At 38.7% G+C, this 23,081-nt stretch overlaps 1 protein-coding gene across 1 annotated transcript in view; it reads right to left on the reverse strand.

Annotated features, from left to right (window-relative positions):
- Positions 1-23,081, reverse strand: part of LOC106084234 (acetylcholine receptor subunit alpha-like) — a 245,542-nt gene that overhangs the window by 203,297 nt on the left and 19,164 nt on the right. Inside the window, exon 2 of the mRNA XM_059361670.1 lies at positions 17,303-17,587. Within this exon, the coding sequence (XP_059217653.1) occupies positions 17,303-17,509 (207 nt within the window). The 5' untranslated portion in view covers positions 17,510-17,587. The remainder of the gene's footprint in view (positions 1-17,302; positions 17,588-23,081) is intronic.

Below are 23,081 nucleotides of genomic sequence, written 5' to 3' on the forward strand. Positions count from 1 at the left end.
ATAGAGATCTGGGGATTTGACTTCTTGAGCTTCTAGAGGGCGCAATTCCTATCCGATTTATCTGAAATTTTGCATGACGTATTTTATTTTTACTTTCAACAACTGGGTCAAATAAGGTTCAAATCGGTTCATAACCTCATATAGCTGCCATATAAACCGATCTGGGATCTTGACTTCTTGACCCCTAGAGGTCGCAATTATTATCCGATATGCCTGAAATTTTGTACGATGGATCCTCTCATGACCATTAACAAACGTGTTTATTATGGTCTGAATCGGTCTATAGCCCGATACAGATCCCATATAAATCGTTCTCTCTATTTTACTTCGTGAGCCCCAATGGGCGCAATTCTTATACGAATTGGCTGAAATTTTACACAGGTCTCCAACATATAATTTAATTGTGGTCCGAACCGGACCATATTTTGATATCGTTTTAATAGCAGAGCAACTCTTTTCTTATATTCTTTTTTGCCTAAGAAGAGATACCGGGAAAAGATCTCGACAAATGCGATCCATGGTGGATGGTATATAAGATTCGGCCCGGCCGAACTTAGCACGCTTTTACTTGTTTACTCTCAATGGGTCAAATAACCCATTTGACGAATCTGTAGGAGGAAAAGCGCCACCTAGACTTGAACGCAAATTTCAATGTTAAATTTCTTAATCTACTCCCTAATACCCTCCATTTGAACCCCATATAGCCATGGTTGGCTAAAATGCCCATTTGGGGATGTTTGGGGGTGGGCGACCTCCCATTACTTGGACCTAATGTTTTATGCCATATTTGTAATCTACTGCCTAATACATTTCATTGGAGTCCCATATTCACATGAACTTTGAATAAATTTGTTTAGAGGAGTTTTGGGGTTGCGGGGCCGCTGGGTCTCCAATACCCTTCGTTTGATACCAATAATGTCCCAATCGGTCCACTTTTAATTTTGGGTTGTGTTTTTGGGGAGGGACCGTTCCCCTTTCGATACCGAAAAAGTATATAACTTATGTTCCCTTCCCTACAACCTACACAATATGCGAAAATTTCGAGAAAATCGGTTCTGCCATTTTTCAGTCTATACAGAACAAACAAACCGAGTCACATATATCCGTGATTGGCTAATGTGCCCCATTTGAGCGTTTTTGTGTAGGTGGGGTGACCCCCCACTTCGACATGAATTTGTATGCCAGATTCGTTATCTACTGCCGCATACTTTTCATTTGATAACCATATTGTCCTTATCGGTCCACTTTTGATTTTGGGTGGTGTTTTTGGGGTAACGGTGAAGGGTCCGGCCCCTTCCGTTACCAATAAATTATAAGTCATATTCTTACTTCCTGACTATATTCGTAATCTACTCTCGAATACCTTTCATTTGAGACCCATATTGTCATGATCGTCAAAGTAATCGTTTCAGCCGTTTTTGTGTCTATACGGAACAAACAAACAAGCCGACAAATAAACAAACACAAATTGAATTTTACATGCAAGAAAAGATTTAAATAAAATATAAAAAGTCTGTTGCAAAATTTAATGCAACAGTATAGTATTTAAATAACAGTTTATTTTTTTAGCTCATACACATGGTGTTCTGATATGACTTTCAACAACTGTGTCAAGTAAGGTTCAAATCAGGCTATAACCAGATATACAATAGCTCCCAGATATAAACTGATCTCCCGATTTGAACTCCAAATTGACTGAAATTTTGCATATAAAGTTCTGTTATGACTTCCAACAACTGTGCCAAGTATGGTACACATCGTTCTATAACCTGATATAGCTCCCATATAAATGTAACATGTAGTGTTCTGGTATGATGTTCAACAACTATACCAAATACGGTCCTAATCGATCTACAACCATATAACACCCATATAGACTTCTTGAGCCCCTAGAAGCCGCAATTTTCGATTTGGCTGAAATTTTGCACATATTGTTCTGATATGACTTCCAACAACTGTGCCGAGTACGGTCCAAATGGGTCTATAACCTGATATAGCTCCCATATAAACGAATATTCCGATTTAACTTACAAGCCCTAACAAGCCGCAATGTTTATCCAACAACTGTACCTTGTACGGTCCCAATCATCCCAAACATAAACCGATCTGCCAATTTGACTTCTTGAGTCTTTACAAGCCCCAATTTTTGTCCGATTTTCCTTAAATTTTGCATGCGCTGTTCTATTACGACTTCCAACGACTGTGCCAAGAACGGTCCCAATCAGTCTTAACTTGATATAGCTCAGATATAAAGCGGTCTATCCTTGCTTGGTTTCTAGAAGCTTTAACTTTTGTTGGTTTGACAGGAATTTGCTATGAAGAATAAAATTATGTCCATCAACTAAATTTATTTTGCAAAAATTGTCAGCAGAATCCATGGTGGTGTGTTCCCAAGATTCGTCCCGGCCGAACTTTGCACACTTTTTCTTGTTTTATTCTAAAAATTTTTAAAATGTCGATTAAATTGAAACTTTTTAAGATCGTAATTTTTCGTTGGTTTTACCCAAATTTGTTGAAGAATTTTTATGTAGCTTTATGACATTGTCACTGAGAATTGGGGTCCGTCTTTAGTTTTTCTTTGTTTGCAAAGGCTTCCTAAATATACGGTTACGCTGTGGGAACAAAGTGTCAAGGATAAGTCTACGCTGTCATCGTGGAAAAATTTTGGAAACTTTCTTAGTGAAAGAATCCAAACTTCTGCTTGTCTAAGGAATGTAAAGGGAATTGATTCGAGCAAGAAATCAGACAATGAGACATTTCAGGTTACATTTCATAAGGTCATATTTTACTAATGCTGCACTCTCTCGATCGTCATATTGCATATTCTCTCTTAAAGAAATTCACCTTTTACGGTGTTGCTTTTCATCAGATCTGTACTCTCTTGCAAAAAGGCACAAACACTGCATTAATTGTTCAACTCGAGGTAATGATGTAAGGAACTATACCAGTTTTCATACTAGCGGCATCATGATTCGCCTTAGATTGCTACTCCGAGTATTGTCGCAACATCGAATACATATTCACATTCGACCTTAATTCCTCAATCAACTCAGTCTACCACTTCAAATCCAACCCTTCCGTCAACATCTTCTCGTATGGCTTTCAATACTTTGAATAGACAGGTATTTCATACCTCACAGAACAGAACCGTTCTCTTGGGCACAGCAGTGGTCAACTTGGTTCATCAGGGTATTACGTATCCAGCTCCTATAATAACCGAAAGGTTACAGCAGCGTCATGGTTTATCGACCACTTGCACCCAGGCTAAAATTTTAGGCATAAACCAGTCTGCTTAAGTAGTTCCTTCAATATCGGGCGATCTTCCTCCATTTTCCATCGCCAGAGAAGTGCCTCCAAAATCCCAAATCCACGTTTGCCAGATAGAAACTTGTTTGACTGTTGTCCAGTGGATATATTTATAGGAGCGAGCTTATATCTGAGAATTCTTCTGCAAGAAGTACAATCTAATATATTAGGTTCTTTAATTGAGCAGAGGTCCAGTCATTACAGGTCCAGTCCCTGCGAATGATATGGAGACTTCTGGAAACCTTACGGTATTTTCTACCAAGGTCGAATACTTCCATGAGAAGAATTTTAACGACACTCTTTTTCGATTTTGAGAGCTAGAAGTGGTTCCAAGGCGCAAAATCTTCTTTGCTTCGTACCAGCACAGTGAGGACAATTATAATCGAACCAAACGCAAGGACTCTGATGGCAGATATGTCGTATCTCTTCCTATTTGGCCAAAACCGTATTCACAAAACTTTAATAGCCTATTAAGGGTTTATTGGTTTGTTGGCTCTGACCTACTTTAAGCAAATAATTAGCTCACTTATTGTAATTTCTGCATACACTCCCAAAATAGAAAGTATTTGCGTCTTAAATTAGCATTTAGTCGCTGCAATCTTTCTGTCCTCCACAACAACATTCCTACGAACTACGACTTGGTTCGAAACTCTCTATCTCATATTGATTACACTCTTGTTAGTTGCACCGACTCCGTGATTCAGAGCAGCCAGTTCAACTTTCCTGCACTTAATTCTAAACATGCATTCATGCTTTTACAACATCGGCTGCCTACCAGTAGTAATACTTTTTTCAAATCTTTTCGTGATTACGGCTAAGTCAATATAGCAAGTTTGGTAAACGATATATTGCTTACTGACTCAATTTACTGTACTAATGATACGAACTTACAGCTATCAGTTCTAAATGAAAAACTCTATCTTTGGCATGTTCCTGAGAAAACGAAAATAATTAGATACGGCAAACCAGAATGGTACAATAATAATGATGTGCGGCCAGCTACCGTTAACAGGGATTTGGCATATCGCGCTTCTATTGAAGAACCCTTTGCCTTATATTCAGCAGCATTTACTATATTTTTTTAATATTATCCTAATGACGAATGTCTTTCCTGTTGCTAGAGTTACTCCCCTTCGGAAAAAAGACACTACCAGTCAAAGTTGTTCTGATTATCATCTAATCTCCATTCTTCCAGCATTATCGAAGGCATTTGAAATAATAATAAGGGATCAACATGTGGATCATCTTAATCGTTTTTCATTGATTGACCCTTGTCAATCGGGTTTTAGAAAACACCACAGTACCATATCTCTTACTGTTGGGATCAGACGTGCTGTTGATAAAGGCAATCCCTATATTCTTGCCGCATTGACCTCAACAAAGCTTTCCATTCTGTTGACAATGACATTCTTTTTTTAAAACTCTTTAACAATTTCAATTTGTTACATACCTCTTGTAGCCTTATGTCATTTTTGTAAAATCGCTCGCAGTATGTAGTCTGCCGTGATCGTGTTTCTACTGTTAATTATATTTCTACTGGTGTACCCCAAGGACTGTCTTAGGACCTGTTTTGTTTATGCTCTAAGCTAATGACGTTCGTTCTTGTGTACAACATGTAGACTTAGCAATATATGCCGATGATTTTCAGTTGTTAAGTAAAACTGACTCTGGTACGTTAGAAAGTTGCATCTCGAACCTTGATGAAGATATTGGACGAGTTTGTCAATGGGCTCGGTCAAATAATTTAATAATTAACATTGTTAAAACAAAATGCGTGGTATTCAATAGCTCACGTCATCAATACTCTCCTCAAAATATTATTGTTCAAAACAATGTTGTCACATCGACTGATACTATGACCTCATTGGGCTTTGTAATTGATTCTGATATTGTACTTTCCTTGCACATTGCACATCTCTACTCCAAACTAAACTTTATACCTAAAAAGCTCTACAATTTGAATATTATTTAACCCACACAAATAAAATATATGCTGGCTCATTCGTTGCTAATGCCTCATATATTGTATGGTGATGAGGTATATTCCGCATCCAATAGGACTAATCTGCTTAGGCTTCAAAAGTGTTTCTATAGCATATTACAGTTTGTTTACGGTCGTCGTTGTAAACGAGACTACGATATTACTTTTTCAATATTAGATGCCTCTGCTTTTTCTTCAATATTCTTACTTGCAATTATTGCATTCAACCCGAGATTCTCAAATTCGTATTGAAAGTTTCAATTATGTTGTATTTGATCTCGTGTATTTGATCATTTGTAATACGCTTGTCTAGGCTATGGAATAGTCTAAAAATATAGTCTTGAAAACATCTCAGTATGTCAACAATCTTTTAAGTCTATGCTAATTCAACATTTCTTATAGGCGACTCAATTGAATTCGCTTTCATCACTGATGATATATTACATTTGCTGCTTTTTCTTGGAGTTTGAACGGATAATTGTGCGTTAGACTATGTTACTAATTTTTTCAAAAAACTATTTTTTTATATTCAATAAATTTGTAAGTTATTTATTTAAGTGATAGTATTATATTCGATTTTAGTATTTATTTTTGTATTATGAAAACTGGAAAAATTTCAAATCTATTAATGTAAAGTCCGGATGGGCGATGTTTGATTAATAAAAATGTATGAATTTATAAAAAAAATCAAAATAAAATAATAACATTATCTTGTAAAATATTTTGATAAAAATCTGTTGAAAAAACAAAGAGAATTTTTACGAGACTTTGAAAAATGAAATTTTAATTAATTGAATTTTGAGCGGGCATGTATACATATTTTGAAACATGGCCATGGCCAAATAGTCAAAATAGCCAAATATTTTTTATTTGTCGTCTCCCATTTTTTTGTTAGGTGTGGATCAGCTGATTGCATATCTGTTGCAATACATATAATTCATTAAAAAATTCACTTAATTAATTAAAGGCGTTATATAAGCCAACAGTAGTTGTTCCGAAGTAGAGCTGGTTGTTATTCATTGCAATTTGAGATGTTTCTATTTGTATAAATTTTGTGATTTTGTAACAAAATAGCCGGCTCATTTTTAGTGATGCAAACTAAATAAAACAAACCCAACATCCGAGCTTGCATCGGTTTATAAAAATAATGAATATTTTTATACTCTCCACCGTATGATGAGGAGTATACTAATTTCGTCATTCCGTTTGTAACACCTCGAAATATGCGTGTACGACCCCATTAAGTACATATATTCTTGATCATCATGACATTTTAAGTCGATCACCATGTCCGTCCGTCCGTCTGTCGCACGTTAACTTTCGTAGGAGTACAGCTAGGCGCTTGAAATTTGACACAAATATATCTTATTAGTGTAGGTCAGTTGGGATTTTAAAAGGGCCAAATCTGTCAATGTTTTAATATAGCTGCCATATAAACCGATCTTGGATCTTGACTTCTTGAGCCAATAGGGGGCGCAATTCCTATTCAATTTGGTTGAAATTTAGCATGAAGTATTTTGTTATGACTTCCAACAAAATCGGTACACAACCTGATGTGGCTGCCATAGAATCCGATCTGAGATCTTAACTTCTTAAGCCTCTAGAGGGCGCCATTCTTATCCGATTTTGCTGAAATTTTGTACAACGGCTTCTCCATTCAACATACGCGTCCAATTTGGCCTTAATCGATCAATAGCCTTATACAGCTCCCGCATTATTCGATCTCCCGATTATGCTTATTGAGCCCTACAAGGCGCAAATCTTAACCGAATGCACTGAAATATAACCTAATTACTTCTGCTATGGTCTTCAACATTCAATTCACTTATGGTACGAATCGGACTATAACTTGATATATCTCCAATGGCATAACAATTCTTATCCATTATTCTTTGTTTGCCTAAAAAGAGATACCGCGCAAAGAACTCGATAAATGCGATCCATGGTGGAAGGTATATAAGATTCGGCCTGGTCGAACTTAGCACGCTCTTACTTGTTATGTTTAAAATTACATGCTTATTATATGCCAGTTGCTTGTGACAAGAACAAATGCATTTGTTCTTAGTAAATTGCTGCTTATTTTTGATAATTGTTTAACAAAAAAGTTTGAGAATATCAGGAACCGATTGTCACAAAACCAAAACAATAAAAATTTTTTTCGGCACTAGCACTTAAACGGCATAGTTATTCAACGTTTATTGAGTACGAAATGCTAAATTGGGTTTATTGTACAACAATAATCGTTTAATAACTATTGTGCTCTTTAAAGCTTCGTTAACAAATGTTTGCGAATACGGCCGTAAGACGATATATGATGGGGTGGTTCGTGAGTATCTGGGCCAGTTTCGACATCGTCGGCAAACTCTATGGTTTGTTATCTGCCTCATCCTGATAAACAGACTACGAAATTACGCGTGGTCTCCAATGCCTCTAATAGAACATGTAAAGTCTGAATCATATTCTTCATGTCCTTCCGACTCCAACTCCAACTGGTCCTCCTCATTTAAGATGGAGATTATTCAATTATGTTATGTTATGATTGAAAGTGCTTCGTGCGCGAGCAACTTTTGTTGGATTTGGCTCATCTTGAAACACCCACACTGTTTACTTTCGGACTCATACGCCTAAATCCACGATTCATTACTTGTCACGATGCCATAGACGTGTTCGAAGCACCGCCATCGTATTTTCTTTCGACCAACCGACACGAGCCTTTTCTTTGGGCGATTGACAAATTGTGTGTGATCCAACGCGAACAAATTTTCTTGACGGTCAAATGGTCATGCAATATTGAATGTATGCTGGTCCCACTAATGCTTAAGGTTTTCTCAATCTCACGATAGACGATCTTGCTATATCAGTTGGCGCACATTATCAATGGTTTTCGGAACAACAACTGATTTTGGATGACCTCCACGAAATTCTTCTTGGAGTGAACCACGATCTCAGTTGAATTCACCATACCATCGATAAACACTGGTCGTTCATGGAGCTTCATCGCTATTAAGTTAATCGATGCACTGTTGTTGAGTTAATCCACGTGGAAAGTTGTAAAAAATAATCACCCGAAAATGTTCACGATTAAAGTCCATTTTTGGGCGAGATGAATCTTTTAAGTTCTGTAAACAACACAAATAGAACTCGTATGTCAAAACGTTCTGAGTATGTATAACCTTAAAAATGTCAAGCTTTACGATAGAGCTGTAAGCTGGCAGATTGCAACACAAGATTTATCTAATCCTGAAATATAAAGGCAACCCTCGTAATTGCTTTTCAGCTAGACTAAGGAAGCTCTGCTCAAATCTGTTTCACTCCCACGTCTTGAATTATGTGGTGCTGTTTTGGCTTCCGAACTTTATAAGGCTATTGCAGCTGATATTAATAATGCTATTCAAAAAGCTTACTTTTGGGCTATTTCTACAACCGTCCTTTCATGACTAAGTAAAACTCCTTCAACTTGGTCTACATTTGTTGAGAATAGAGTATGTAGAATTCAAAAGAATGTTGGTCAGAATAATTGGCATCACGTGCTATAATCCCGCTGACTTAGCAGCCGGTGGCTTTCACCATTGGAGGTAGCATCATCTCAGATTTGGTGGAATGCCACATTGGCTTTTCCGATATCATTCTCATTGGGGTATTCAAGATGGGAGACACATTTTGATGATTTGGAAATGCGTGCTATCAAGAGCCAAATAACCTTTTTCACAGACAACGTCAATATATTATAGGATTTCTCTACTTTGGATAAGGCACTACGTGTTATCGCACTAATGTTTCGATATTTCTATCGAACTCATTCTTCGCACAGAGATCAACACTCATTTTCAGAGAAAACTCTTACTAACACTGAACTTAAGATGGTTAGATTACGTCTCGCTATTTTAGCTTAGAAGGTTCATTATGCCGAAGTGTACAACTGACTACTGAATGACAGGCCGTTGGATTTAAAGAGTTCCATTTTGACTTGGAATCCGTTCTTTGATGATATGGGTGCTATGAGACTTAATGGACGAATGGTTCGGTCCCCAACTATTTCATATTCTGAAAGACATCCCATCTTATTGCCTTATCAGGTTTTCTCTACTTTTGGTGCATTCCGTGATTGCCAGGATCCCCACCTGTAGGACCATATTATGGTCAGGCAGTCTAAACCAGATCACAGTCCCTGAGTTCTCAATGTAGAAAACTCTGTCTTCTCGCTTTGGTCCATCCGTGTAACATTTTCATCCAAATGGTAATACTAGGGTTCCCAATCCCATGACAGCCGGTTGTATGTACCGGATTGACCCGATGAATTCCTTCATCGGCAAGGGCTGCCGCCTCCGTGTGCCACACACTGCTACTACAACAACAACAACTAGGGTTCCGTTAATCCAAGACTGTGCCGCTAGCGCAGTGCCTCGCACAAGACCTCAAGGTTCATCTCAGGTATTTCAGGATCGGAAACCATCGCCTAAAGTCTCATACCCGCCGTGGCTGCCTCACACTTAATCTGTATGTCAATGGGTCGGTTATCTAGAATAGTCTCCAGTGCCCTTCGTGGTCTTCATCGCTCCGCCTATACCAAGACATGTTCTCGGAACCTGTTGTATGGTCCTTATGATGCACTTTTTCTATAGCAGTTCACCAAACTGCTGAGGCGTACGTAAGTATTGGTCTAATCACGCTCCTGTACACCCTGTGTACTATCCTCGGATTCAGGCCCCACTTCGAGCCTATAACCCGTCTACATAGCGCCCAACATCTGTGAGCCTTCTCAGTACCTTACTGAATGTGACACTTCCTATTCAGTTTCCTGTCCAAGATCACACCTAAGTATTTGACCTTGTCAGATATCAAAATCGTTTTTTTGAGGAGACGTGGTACGTTAAATTGGCCCACCATCGTCTTCCTCGTGAGCAGGCACATTTCACTCTTCCCTGGGTTAACATTGAGACCTCTGGGTCTAGCCCAGTCATATGGCATAGGCAAGAACCTTTCGGCCCTTCTGCATAGCTCGTTCGTATCAATACCCCTTAAAAGTATTAAAACATCGTCTGCGTAACAGATGGGTTCAAATACCTCCTCACTCAGCATCCGTAATAGGTCATTTATGGTGGTCACCCATAGGAATGGCGATAAAATGCCCCCTGTGGCGTGCCGTGTGCCACTTTCTCCCTTATATTTATGCCGTTGGACACACCTATTCCTTAGCATATGGTTTATACAGTCTCAAAGGACCGGGTCCACCCGGTACTGGTCTAAGGATTGGATCAGGGTGTCGGCCCGCACATTGTTTAAAGCCCCCTCGATGTCAATGCATACCGCCAGTATTGGCATCGAAAGATTCTTCTATTTTATACACAACCTCGTGCAGGGAAGTCTCCACCGACCTTAACTTGACATAGGCATGCTGTTTGTATTTGAGCAGTTCGCTGGATGTCCTACTCTTTATCATGGTGTCCACAATACGTTCCATGGTTTTGAGGACGAAAGGCTTATGGGTCTTTAAGCTTTTGGTGTCGCATAAGTTACCTTGCCGGGCTTGGGTACAAACACCACCCTTGCCTCCTACCAGGCTTCGGAGTAGATGAAAGTCCTTGGCACGCTGTCAAAATATTAGCCAGGCGAGGCACCAGATAGTCTGCCTCATTCTGTTGTAACGCCGGAAATATTACATCAGGTCCGAGTGACTTAAATGGTTTGAAACTCCTCCAGGATTCCTTAACCATAAGTTCTGTAATCATAAACCTTTGATCAACGTCATTATTCCAAGATTCCGGTGTCTCCGTGAGTCCCGTCGTATCCTGTGGAAAATGGGTTTTCATCAAAAGCCTCAACATGTCCTCTGTTGTCTCTGCTCTCGCTCATAGGTTTTTGAGAGAAACTTTTTTATCTTGGCGGCGTCATTAACGCTATCGACCTGTTCGCAGATAAGCTTCCAGGAGGCAAGTTTTGCCGCTCTGGTAATCTTATTTTATTCATTGAGCCGTGTGTTATACACATCCCAATAAACTTCCGTTTTTTTACGACGTGCTCTGGTAAAAAGTATGCGGACCTCTTTCCCAATATTGCGAATATCCCCGGTCATCCAGGGGTTTTCTTGGGCTGATTTCCTTTTCCGAAGAGGACATGTCTTTCTACAGAAGTATAGTACGTAGAATAAAATTATGCCCTTAATCTAAATTTTTTGTATAAATTTTTAGCAGAATCCATGGGGACCCACCACCCCCAAGATTCGGCCCGGCCGAACTTACCACTCATTGAGTTGTTTTTTAACTTTCTTAACCTAAGACGGGCGTTAACAATTAGTATTGTAAGTAGTTTAAGTGTTACTCTTTGCCATTGATAAAAATAGATTTAAATACAACAAATTTCAAAAGCATCAGATCTAGGAGATGGGTAGTGCGATTTAAGCGCAACTTTGTTTGCACACTTACAGTATCCTAAAGCCAAAAATTTGGTATCAAAATCTGGGGTGTGGTGCCTAGGAGGGCCGCCCACCCCCAAAACCCGCCAAAAGGATTTATGGACCTATCACTACAATATGGGTGTCAAATTAAAGGTATTTAAGAGTTGAAAACGAATCTGATATCCAATTGTGTTTCAAAAGTGTTTCGTGGCACACCCCATCCCAAAAACCCCTCAAATCGGAAATATTTACCAACCATGGCAATATGGATCTTAAATAAATGGTCGTTGGGAGTAAATCACGAAAGTGACTTTCACTTTTGGGACCAAGTCTCTGGGGGTCCACCACACACCCAATCAGGACTTTTACTGGCAATTGGGATGTGGGGTTTAAATAAGAGGTATTTGAGTTCAGAAAAATCCACAGGAAAATTGGAACACATTTTTAACTGAAATTAGACAGAAATTTCCAAATTAAGAGTACTCCTCACCAACATAGCATTATCGGGCGCAGCAGAGCGGGCCGAGCTCGCTATTGAACTTCTGTCAAACCAGCAAAAATTAAAGCTTCTGATAACCGAACAAGGACGATCGAGAGACCGGTTTAGATGGGAGGTACAATATCAGGTTAGAGGCCGATTTGGAACGTATTTGGCACATTCGGGAGATAAGTGCCAAATTGGGAGATCGGGGTTAATGAGCGATTTGGACCGCACATGGTACGGTGATTGGAAATTCCAAAAAAACATTCCGTGGAAAATTCAGCCAAATCGGTTAATAACGGCGACTTCTAGAGGCTGAAGTAGCCAAATCGGGGGATCGGTTTATATGGGGAAATATCCAAATCTAAACTGATAAGGTCCAAATCTGAACCGATAAAGCAATCGCTCAACTATATACATCAACAAGAAGTCCATCTGCAAAATTTCAAGTGGATATCTTTATTCGTTCGACCGCTATCGTGAGGTTGTGTTGTGTGTAAAAAAAAATTTTTAAAGCTTTTAAAAAAACAAATTATTTTAAAGTTAATTCAACTTTGTTTTTAGCTTTAAAATGTAAAACCATGCTTACACTAGAGCCCAAATGCACTTGATTTGAGATAGTCTCCAAAACCCGTTTACATTACTATTGAAGTGATTTGCCTTTGTTTTTGACAATGTTTTTATTGTGATCTGCATTTTTATTGTGTTCAGCATATATACTCACGGAATAATGTTAAGCCAAGCGATCAGCCGACATACAATTTTTTTTTAAGTTTTCGCAGTACTTGGCACTTATTCTCTTTTCACATTCATTTTTTGTTTAAATTTTCTCCTATTTGATGATATCTTCAATCGGCAGATTTGACATCCTTAATGATGTTTATGGGGCCTATCCACTTTATGTTTTCGCTACTTGAATTTCGAAGTAGATTTGCTGCAATTCTTTTCAAATAAAAAGATTTGCTCACACTGAAAATGTATGGGAAACCTCTTTGCAAAATGCGAGATTTCCGAAATCTTCCGAAAATCTAGATTTGCTCCAATTGTAAACATGGTTTAAATAAATGTTTTAGATCTGTTAACAGTACCAGCATTTGCAAAATGTAAGTTGTTGTCCAGCCAGACCAATGCAAATGGCAAATTTGAACATGAACATTCCACTAAAGAATTGGGGCAAATTTCTCACATATCACTGACTGCTCCCTGATTTAAATTTGAAGCTTTTTATAACCGAGTCCGAAAGGAGTAACGCAGTGCGATACCTCTTTGAGCAGAGGTTTTAACATGGCATAGTACCTCACAGATGTCGCCAGCATTAGGAGGGGATATCCACGGCTGGAATTTTTTTGATGTTCTCGCCAGGATTCGAAACCATGCGTTCAACGTCAAAGGCGGACATGCCTCCAGCCGGACCATGTCCGTTCAAATCCGTAGATATTCATGATATACATATCATGTCCAAAATATTTAAAAATTTTATAATTTTTCTTTTTTTTAATTAACTTGGAATTCTTCATTTTACTTATACATTAAGTTCAATTTTCATAAAAATACTTAATGCTACAACTCATTTAAAAAAGAATTGTAAGATTAGAGCCGTTAAAGTAAGACTTGGTCTTGACAGACCAATCTGTGCCTCCTTGGATTAAAAAAACTTTAAAAACCCCTGTTTGTTTTTATATACTCAAAAACTTTACATCATCTTCTTAATTTATCTCAATATTTCATAGAGTTGCTTTGTTTGCTAGATTGTGGCTTGGAATGTTATATTAAGACTCAATAACGGCTTAATCTGTTTTCATGGAATTGTCACAGTATACAAACCAAACCCCAAGGTGTAAATAGTGTACTTCACTTTTCGATATCCAAAGTTTTTAAAAACTTTCTCTCTTGGAATTGGGTACTCTGATTTAAGATTTAGATAAATAAATACTACCCTTGTGTCTGTGCCACACCAACCTCCCAACATGACATGCTTACCAATTGGGACAACACCCTCATAATTTGCTGAAAATAGCAAACATTGTCTGCTGAATATTAGTAGTTAATTTTGCTGCTATTGTAGCAGTAGTACTGCAATTTCAGAGTAGTAGGCTTATTGCTGAAAAGTCTGTTGTTTACTGAAAATGACTGCTGCTTAATTATGAAGGTGATGTTGGAGGAAAAAATAGAGCACGTATGTAAATGTGTGTGTCTCAGTGGATGTTAACAAATAAGAGCGTGCTAAGTTCAGCCGAGCCGAATCTTATATACCCTCCATCATGGATCGCATTTGTCGAGTTCTATGCGCGGTGTCTCTTTTTAGGCAAACAAAGAATATTTAATAAGAACTGTTATGCTATTGGAGCTATATCAAGTGAAAGTCCGATTCGGACCATAAATGAATGTTTAACATAATGTAATATTTCAGTTCATTCGGATAAGAATTGCGCCTTATAGGGGCTCAAGAAGCAAAATCGGGAGATCGGTTTATATGGGAGCTGTATCAAGCTATTGATCCATTCTGACCATATTAGACACGTATGTTGAAGGTCATGAGAAAAGCCGTTGTACAAAATTTCTGCCAAATCGGATGAGAATTCCGCCCTCTAGAGGCTCAAGAGGTCAAGATCCCAGATCGGTTTATATGGCAGCTATATCAGGTTATGTACCGATTTGCGCACAGTAGTTGGAAGTCATAACAAAACACCTCATGCAAAATTTCAGCCTAATCGAATGAGAATTGCGTGCTCTATTGGCTCAAGAAGTCAAGATCCAAGATTTATATGGCAGCTATATCAAAACATTGGCCGATTTAAGCCATACTTACCGCAATTGTTGGAAGTGATACCAAAACACCACGTGCAAAATTTCAGTCAAATCGGAGATTTGCGTCCTCTAGAGGCTCAAAAAGTCAAGACCCAAGATCGGTTTATATGGGAGCTATATCGAAACATTGACCGATTTGGCCCATTTACAATCCTAACCGACCTACACTAATAAAAAAGTATTTGTGCAAAATTTCAAGCGGCTAGCTTTACTCCTTCGAAAGCTAGCGTGCTTTCGACAGACAGACGGACGGTCATGGCTAGATCGTCTTAAAATGACATGACGATCAAGAATATATATATACTTTATGGGGTCTCAGACGCATATTTCGAAGTGTTACAAACAAAATGACGAAATAAATTAGTATACCCCCATCCTATGGTGGAGGGTATAAAAATTCGAGCTAGCTCAGTCACATTTCGAAATGTAGTCCAATGGATGGATCAGGTAGCTTCTTTACAGTAATATTCCAAAAATTAAAAACATCTCCTCCTAAAAAATTTCTAAAAAATCAAAAAACGCCTAAAGTAATTAAAACAAGTAACAGGCAACTATAAAAAGTAGCATACATTTGTTTCAGCAGACTTGTGTACTCAAAATAGCAGATTTTGTTAGTTGAATTAGCTGAAAGAAATTTTTGCTAATAAAGCAGCCCTACGTTTGCTATAACAGCAGTAATGTCTGCTTTCACATTTTCAGCAGATAAAAACTGCTGTTTTAGCAAACATTTTTGCTGTTTTAAATAACAAACAACTTGGTTGAGTGTAGGGTATGTATCTGATTGTAACTACTCGAAATATTCGTCTGAGACCCCATAAAGTATATATATTCTTGATCGTCGTGAAATTTTATGTCGATCTAGCCATGTCCGTCCGTCTGTCCGTCCGTCCGTCCGTCTGTCCGTCCGTTGAGTGTAGGGTATGTAGAATCTGATACAAAAAAACGGACATGTGTGTGTCTATATCTAAAGGGTGAGAATAAAAGGTCTTGAGAATAAACTACGAATGTGGTATAAATATTTGGTGAAAAGTATGTTGTTAACTCAAAAAAAAAACAAAAACAAGACATGTTGGTCTGTCGGGCTGAACTAGGTTTCTTGAAATTTTTACAGATTGTGCAAGTTGAAAGGATTGATGGGCAATTGAAGTTTTTTAAATCTGAACGAGAGGCAATATACGACTTAAAAAAATGTGTTTTGGAGAAAAATTCGAAATATGTATAAAAACATGGGGGCAAGTGAGCCGTCCCGACAAAAAATCACCCCCACCATTTCAACCGATTGAGACAAAATGGGGCTCGAGTGAAAAGTAATTGGGAGTACAATACGAAATCGAAACTAAAAAACTCAGGGCAATCGACCAATCCCATAAACCAAAAAAACCCCTCATATGGACAAAGAGACCGATCGGAACAATATAGGACTCAAATTTAAGGAGGTGTTTGGGAGTAAAACCCGACTCGATGAGTGTCAATACTGTCCCCAAACTGAAAATTAGACCAATAGGAATGGAATGGAACTCAAATGAAAGGTATTTGGGAATAGAATATGAATTTGATGTAAATATTTGGCACCAAATGACAGGGACCACCACTGCCCAAAAATCATCCCTCCCCTCAAAGCCACTCAAATATTGGACTTAATTGGAAGGTATTGAAGTTGATTGTGCAAATTTGGATTTCAAATTTGGTAATAAGCGTGGGGGCCGCTAAATAATCCCCAAAAGAAATGTGTGGGTCGATCGAGACAATATGGAACTCATATAAAAGGTCGCGGAAAATGAAGTGTCAATCTGATATTAACTTTAGACACCAAGTGTTTGGGGAGCCTCCCGACTCAGAAAAAAAGAGCCAAAATTGAAATTTAGGTCGAGCAGAGCAATATGAGACTTAAATGAAGGAAGAGAATGAATATTAGCGAACAAGTGTCTGGTATCCATGAAATATCCCCCAAACGATTATGCGGAACGACCTGGAAAATGGAGGATTTAAATGAAAAGATTTTTCAAGTAATATTCGAATTTTAGGACAAGTATCAGGGGCTGCCATAAATCCCATTTAACGGATATGAAGGCCTATCGGGACAGTATGGGACTAAAGTTAATGGCGATTTCGATTGTCTAAGAAAGTGCATCATTTTTCTATATTTTGTGTTCCTTTGTCTAAAAAAAAAGTAACCCCACCACCGTGTGTAGTTATCGGTTGTAATGGTGTGGCCATGCATTTTAAGCATATTCATATACGCTAATATTTAGGAATTACCGGTACCGGTATTAGAAAATACGCTTATTGGATAAATAAAACAAGCCTAAAGTATACTTCTAAGCTTACTTACCACATCAATTAACTGCGATAATTTTAGTTTTATACACACTTTTAAAACATCTGTGGTATTAACTACTGGCCGCACAAGTTTATTATAATTACTTAAAAGATCATCATATAGCCTCTTAGCATCCGGATTTCCAGCAACTGCACCATGCACCATTAGCGCTGACAGCAACCATGCTCTTAAAGTTTCTCCAGCCGTCGGCTTCATCATATCTCAGTGAATTTTCGCTTAAACACACACCTTGGATTTCCAATGATCGATATCCAAATTCATTTTCCTGAAAAAAATCTTGAAAGTTAAAAAAGTGGCGATTAATAATCACAGATTGGAGCAGAATAATCGAATTAAAAAACCCTTATTGCAAATAGAGCTCAACCGTATAAACGTAGAGTGCGAGTAAAAATGTAATCTCTCCACGAACATCACATTAAACAAGAAGAGGGATACTCTTCTGATTTCCATGAGTGCTGTAGGTTTGAATTTTTGTCAGATACACTACGGTTCACCAGCATACAACCACTGAATATCGGCTAAAGGAAGCGTTAAGTTTGAAGATGGGAGAGTACTTGAATTTGTTTTCTAAAATTTTGTTAGGAATGAGCCTCAATATCACTAACAACAAATATTGGGTTGCCCAAAAAGTAATTCCGATTTTTTAAAAGAAAGTAAATGCATTTTTAATAAAACTTAGAATGAACTTTAATCAAATATACTTTTTTTACACTTTTTTTCTAAAGCAAGCTAAAAGTAACAGCTGATAACTGTCAGAAGAAAGAATACAATTACAGAGTCACAAGCTGTGAAAAAATTTGTCAACGCCGACTATATGAAAAATGGGCGATTACTTTTTGGGCAACCCAATATTTACTCATTGGCATAGCTAGGGAGGTGCTGGATGTACTAAGTACCCCCAAGAATTTTCGTGAACATTATCTACTGTTAACTATTAATTGTATTCCACTGAATTTCAAACTTACTGTTTGTAAAAATAAACCCTTAAGGAAAACTTCATTTGCTTACGAAAGTCGTTCGCATACTTTATTTGCAAAGCAATGGCCAGTGTGACGAATTGAAAACTGCATTATTTGTTGGGAGTTTTCATACCCTCCACCATAGGAAGGGGTTTAACTAATTTCGTCATTCTGTTTGTAACACCTCGAAATATGCGTTTGAGGCCCCTTAGAGTATATATATTCTTGATCGTCATATCATTTTAAGTCGATCAAGCCATATTCGTCCGTCTGTCCGTCCGTCCTTCGAAAGCACGCCAAGTTTCGAAGGAGTAAATCTATCCGCTCGAAATTTTGCACAAATACTGTCTATTAGTGTAGGTCGTTTGGGATTGCAAATGGGCCAAATCGGTCCATGTTTTGATATAGCTGCAAAATAAACCGATTTTGGGTCTTGACTTTTTAAGCTAGAGGGCGCAATTTTTATCCAATTTGACTGAAATTTTGCACGTGATGTTTTGGTATCACTACCAACAACTGCGCTAAGTATGATTAAAATCGGTCCAAGTTCGGATATAACTGCCATATAAACCGATCTGGGATCTTGACTTCTTCAGCCTCTAGAGGGCGCAATTCTCAAACAATTTGGCAGATACTTTGTATTACGGCTTCTCTCATGACCCAACATAAGTGTCTAATATAGTCTGAATCGATCAATAGCTTGATACAGCTCCCATATAAACCTATCTCCCGATTTTGCTTCTTGAGCCCATACAAGGCGCAATTCTTATCCGAATGAACTGAAATATTACACAATGTCGTCTACAATAATCAGCATTCATTTATGGTCCGAATCGGACTATAACTTGATATAGCTCCAACAGCATAACAGTTCTTATTCAATATTCTTTGTTTGCCTAAAAAGAGATACCGGGCATAGAACTCGACAAATGCGATCCATGGTGGAGGGTATATAAGATTCGGCCCGGCCGAACTTAGCACGCTCTTACCAGTTTCCATTGGCATAATTCTTATAATGTATACCCTGGCATAATTCCACATAATATTGCCATTAAAAAAAATTCCGACAAACATTTTTGAAAAATCTGCAGGCAAGGTGGAGAGCAGCAAAATTTAAAAAACCCCAATCCACTCAATATTCTTATTTAAAAAACTCTTATCTATAGAGTAAAACCACAAAAAACCAAAAAAACAGAGGCTTTCAGTTGGATAACATAACATACCATACAAAAAACCGTCTAGTAGCCATTAGCGGACGTGTTTTTATTTCGCTCCTCAAAGACAAAATATCCGTATCCCGGAATATGTACTACCTACTACGAACAATTTTTAATCCTTTTTGGAGTAGGCTAGAAATGGACTCCAAAGACCAACAGCTGCGGTGGTGGCGTCAGACCGTAGCATGTTGTTCTCCCCTCCTATAAGTGTGGGTGCCTTGGCACCTGTAGTCGAGGGTAATGCTTCAAGCGCATAACTAGTCGTCAGACTAATTAATGAGGAAAAGACGGATAAACCAGAGGGATGCACAGTTCGTCCCAAGTGTTTCCGACTCGGACTCAGACAGTGACGGTGTCGATGGTACCATCACCTACTCCCAAGAAGCCCATTACCTTAAGATTTAGAAGACTAAGATAGGCAAAGATCCTAGTATTGAAACATAAGGCAGTACCGGGAATGGAAACTCAATACAACCTAACGAATAGGGACCTGACGATGGAACCATTACCGACTTTATAAAGATTCGGAAGACTATGATAGGCAAATAACATAATACGATGACATCAGGCAGTGCGCTGAGAGAAAAGTCAATGCAGTCTAAAGAACAGGGAGCAGACGATGAGATTATCACCTACTATCAAGATGCACATTTACTGGAGATCCAATGATTGAGGTAATCCAGATTATTCTCCACCAGAGGGAGTCTGCTACATACGCTCTGATGGAGAAAATCAGCAAGGACAAGATTAATATTGCCTTAATTCAGGAGCCAAGTTTCTGGACTGAACCATATCAACTACCAATTATTCTATGCTAACACTGTTAATCGGCCGAGGACCTGCGTTATTTGTTATCAAAATTTAAATTATATATTTTTCCCAGAGTTGTCTACGTCGGATGCAACAGTGGTGAGACAGGGAGACGGTGGAGCATACCTGGTGCCATTTTATCTGCCTTTCGCCTCTGCAATGGGTGGTGAGGAAAGCAAAACAGACAGGAAACGTGGTACTAATAGGGTGCGATGCGAACTCTCCGCACATTTCGTGGGGTTGTACCAACACTAATAAGCGGAGTCACTAACGACCTAGTAACACTTAATATTGGTAACACCGCTACTTTTGTTAATAGGATTAGGGAGAAGGTATTAGATGTGACGATATGTTCGGAAAATCTAATCGATGAGGTTCAGGATTGGAGGGTCTCCATTAAACACTCTTTCTCTGACCATCGCTACACTAGGTTCAGAATAGCACGGCCAGCGACGAATCCGATAAGTTTCCAGAATAAGTTGAAAACCAACTGGACAAAATTCAGATTACTACTCAGAAGACGACTTGGGACCATGAAACGTATTGTGGATAACACGATAAAGAGTAGGACATCGAGGGGCTTCAAACAATGTGCGGACCGACACACTAATCCAATCCTTAGACCAGTACCGGGTGGACACGGTCCTTAGAGACTGGATAAACCATATGCTAAGAAACAGTTGGATTAATTGTGTGTCCAATGAAATAAATATAAAAGAGAAAGTGGCATAAGGCACGCCACAGGAGGGCATTTTATCGCCACTTCTATGGGTGACCATCATAAATAACCTATTACGGATGCTGATACAGATTAAGTGTGTGGCAGCCACTGCGGCTATAAGACTTAAGGCTATGGGTGAATGGATTGAGGTTGGAAACAGCTCATACCATCGCGGTATAATCGAAGAAGGAAGTGAAAAAGTTTCGGATACCTGAGATGAACCTTGAGGTCGAGTGCGAGGTAAATCTGCCAGTGGCACAGTCTAGGATTGACAGAACGGATGGACCAAAGCTAAAGAACTGTTTTAGACTGCCTGACCATAATACGGTCCTGCAGGTGGAGATCCGGGCTATCACGGAATGAGTGGGGATGGCAAAATCCGCATCGTTTGGGTGCCGGGCCATAACGGAGTAAGGGGGAATGAAAGGCAGACGATTTGGCGGTGAAGCCCAGATGACTGCCGTATATAAACTTGTTTAACCCGAAGCCTTTCGGGTCGACGCAGTCCGAGTTAACGGCTTGGGCAATGAATGCGCATGCAACCCTGTGGAACATCGAAACGGTCGGTAGGACGGCGAAAATCCTATGGGGGATGCAGATCATGAGAAGGCTATTACTGAAAGGAAGTAAGAAGGAGGTCAACATAGCTATTGGTATCATAACGGGACACATAGAACCACGAGCTCACTTATGTAAAATCGGTGCGACAAGTGATAGCATGTTTAGGACATGCGGAAAAGATGGTGAGACGTTGGAGCATTTCCTTTGTCATTACCCGGCTTTCGCGTCTAACGGATACTGGAACTTAGGTGGGGACACAATACCAGACATGAACCAACTTAGGGGCGTATCATGCAAAACAATAAAGGATTTTTTTTTAATTTCTAATTTTATTTGCACGTTAGGACAAAGATCATTTTTCTAATGATGTGTTAATTTCTCTTTCGAGATGAGCTTAATGATCGAAAATTTTATACAATTGAAAATGAAAGCCACTGGAGATACACCACACCAACCATGATTTGACGCGTTTCAACTCAAACTTAGAATTTCTTTTTCGAGGTCACTTTTTTAGCATAAAGAGCGCACAACAAGCCGATTACTGGCTTAGGTGTATGTCCATAGCGACATGAGGTGGATTAACATCCGCACCCTCTTTTCAACCCAACCTAACCTTAAACTTAGCATCTTAATTTCCAACAAAAAAAAAAACTAAACATATAAAGACCCTACTATTTCCAAGGCTATTTTGCGTCTTTAACTAAGGCACACCGTTGTCTTGAGCAAAGTCAATTTCCTGACAATCAACGATGTTTTGGCCTTAGGTTAGGTTGAAAAGATGGTGTGGATACAAATCTGTTTGTATTGCACTGTAAATGCTAAAAAGTAGTCTCGATAACGAACATCCCGGGCCCAATCTGTCCTCTAGCTTTGATCCATCTGTTTAGCATGATCTTCCAGATTGCAATACCTGAGTTCCGTTAAACCAGGACATTGCCGTTGGCATTGTATTATCCTTACATTGCACTTTTTCCCCATCGCAGTCCACCACAGTAAGTATATCATGCTCGTGTAGAACCAGTGGACTATCCTCGGATTTAAGCCCCTTTTCGAGCTTACGGCCCATCTATATAGTGTCCAACTTCTGTGACACTTCCAATTCAGTTTCCTGTCCAAGATAATTCCTTAGTATTTGACATTGTCAGATATCGAAATCGTTCTATTGATGAAACCTTTGTCTTCCTCGTGAACAGGCAGATTTCAGTCTTCTCTGGGTTAATCTGTCGTATAGTATAGTTTTTGACAAAGTTAAAAATTAGTAAGGAAATCGTACAACTAATTTAAACTTTCTTGAATTTATGATTATGGCCACCCTGGTGCATAGGTGAGAATGAGTGTCTATGACAGAAAACGTCTGAGTTCGAATGCTGTCAAAAACATTTTCAGCTGTTTCTCCCCCTTACTAATGCTTGTGGCTTTCGTGATTATCTTAACGAGGTCAAACTGCTCCCTGAAGCGCTGATTGTAAAAAGATTTAAAGCAAACAATTTTTATCAGAAAAT

This window comes from Stomoxys calcitrans, chromosome 2 (genome assembly GCF_963082655.1).
Source record: "Stomoxys calcitrans chromosome 2, idStoCalc2.1, whole genome shotgun sequence".
Lineage (NCBI taxonomy): Eukaryota > Metazoa > Arthropoda > Insecta > Diptera > Muscidae > Stomoxys > Stomoxys calcitrans.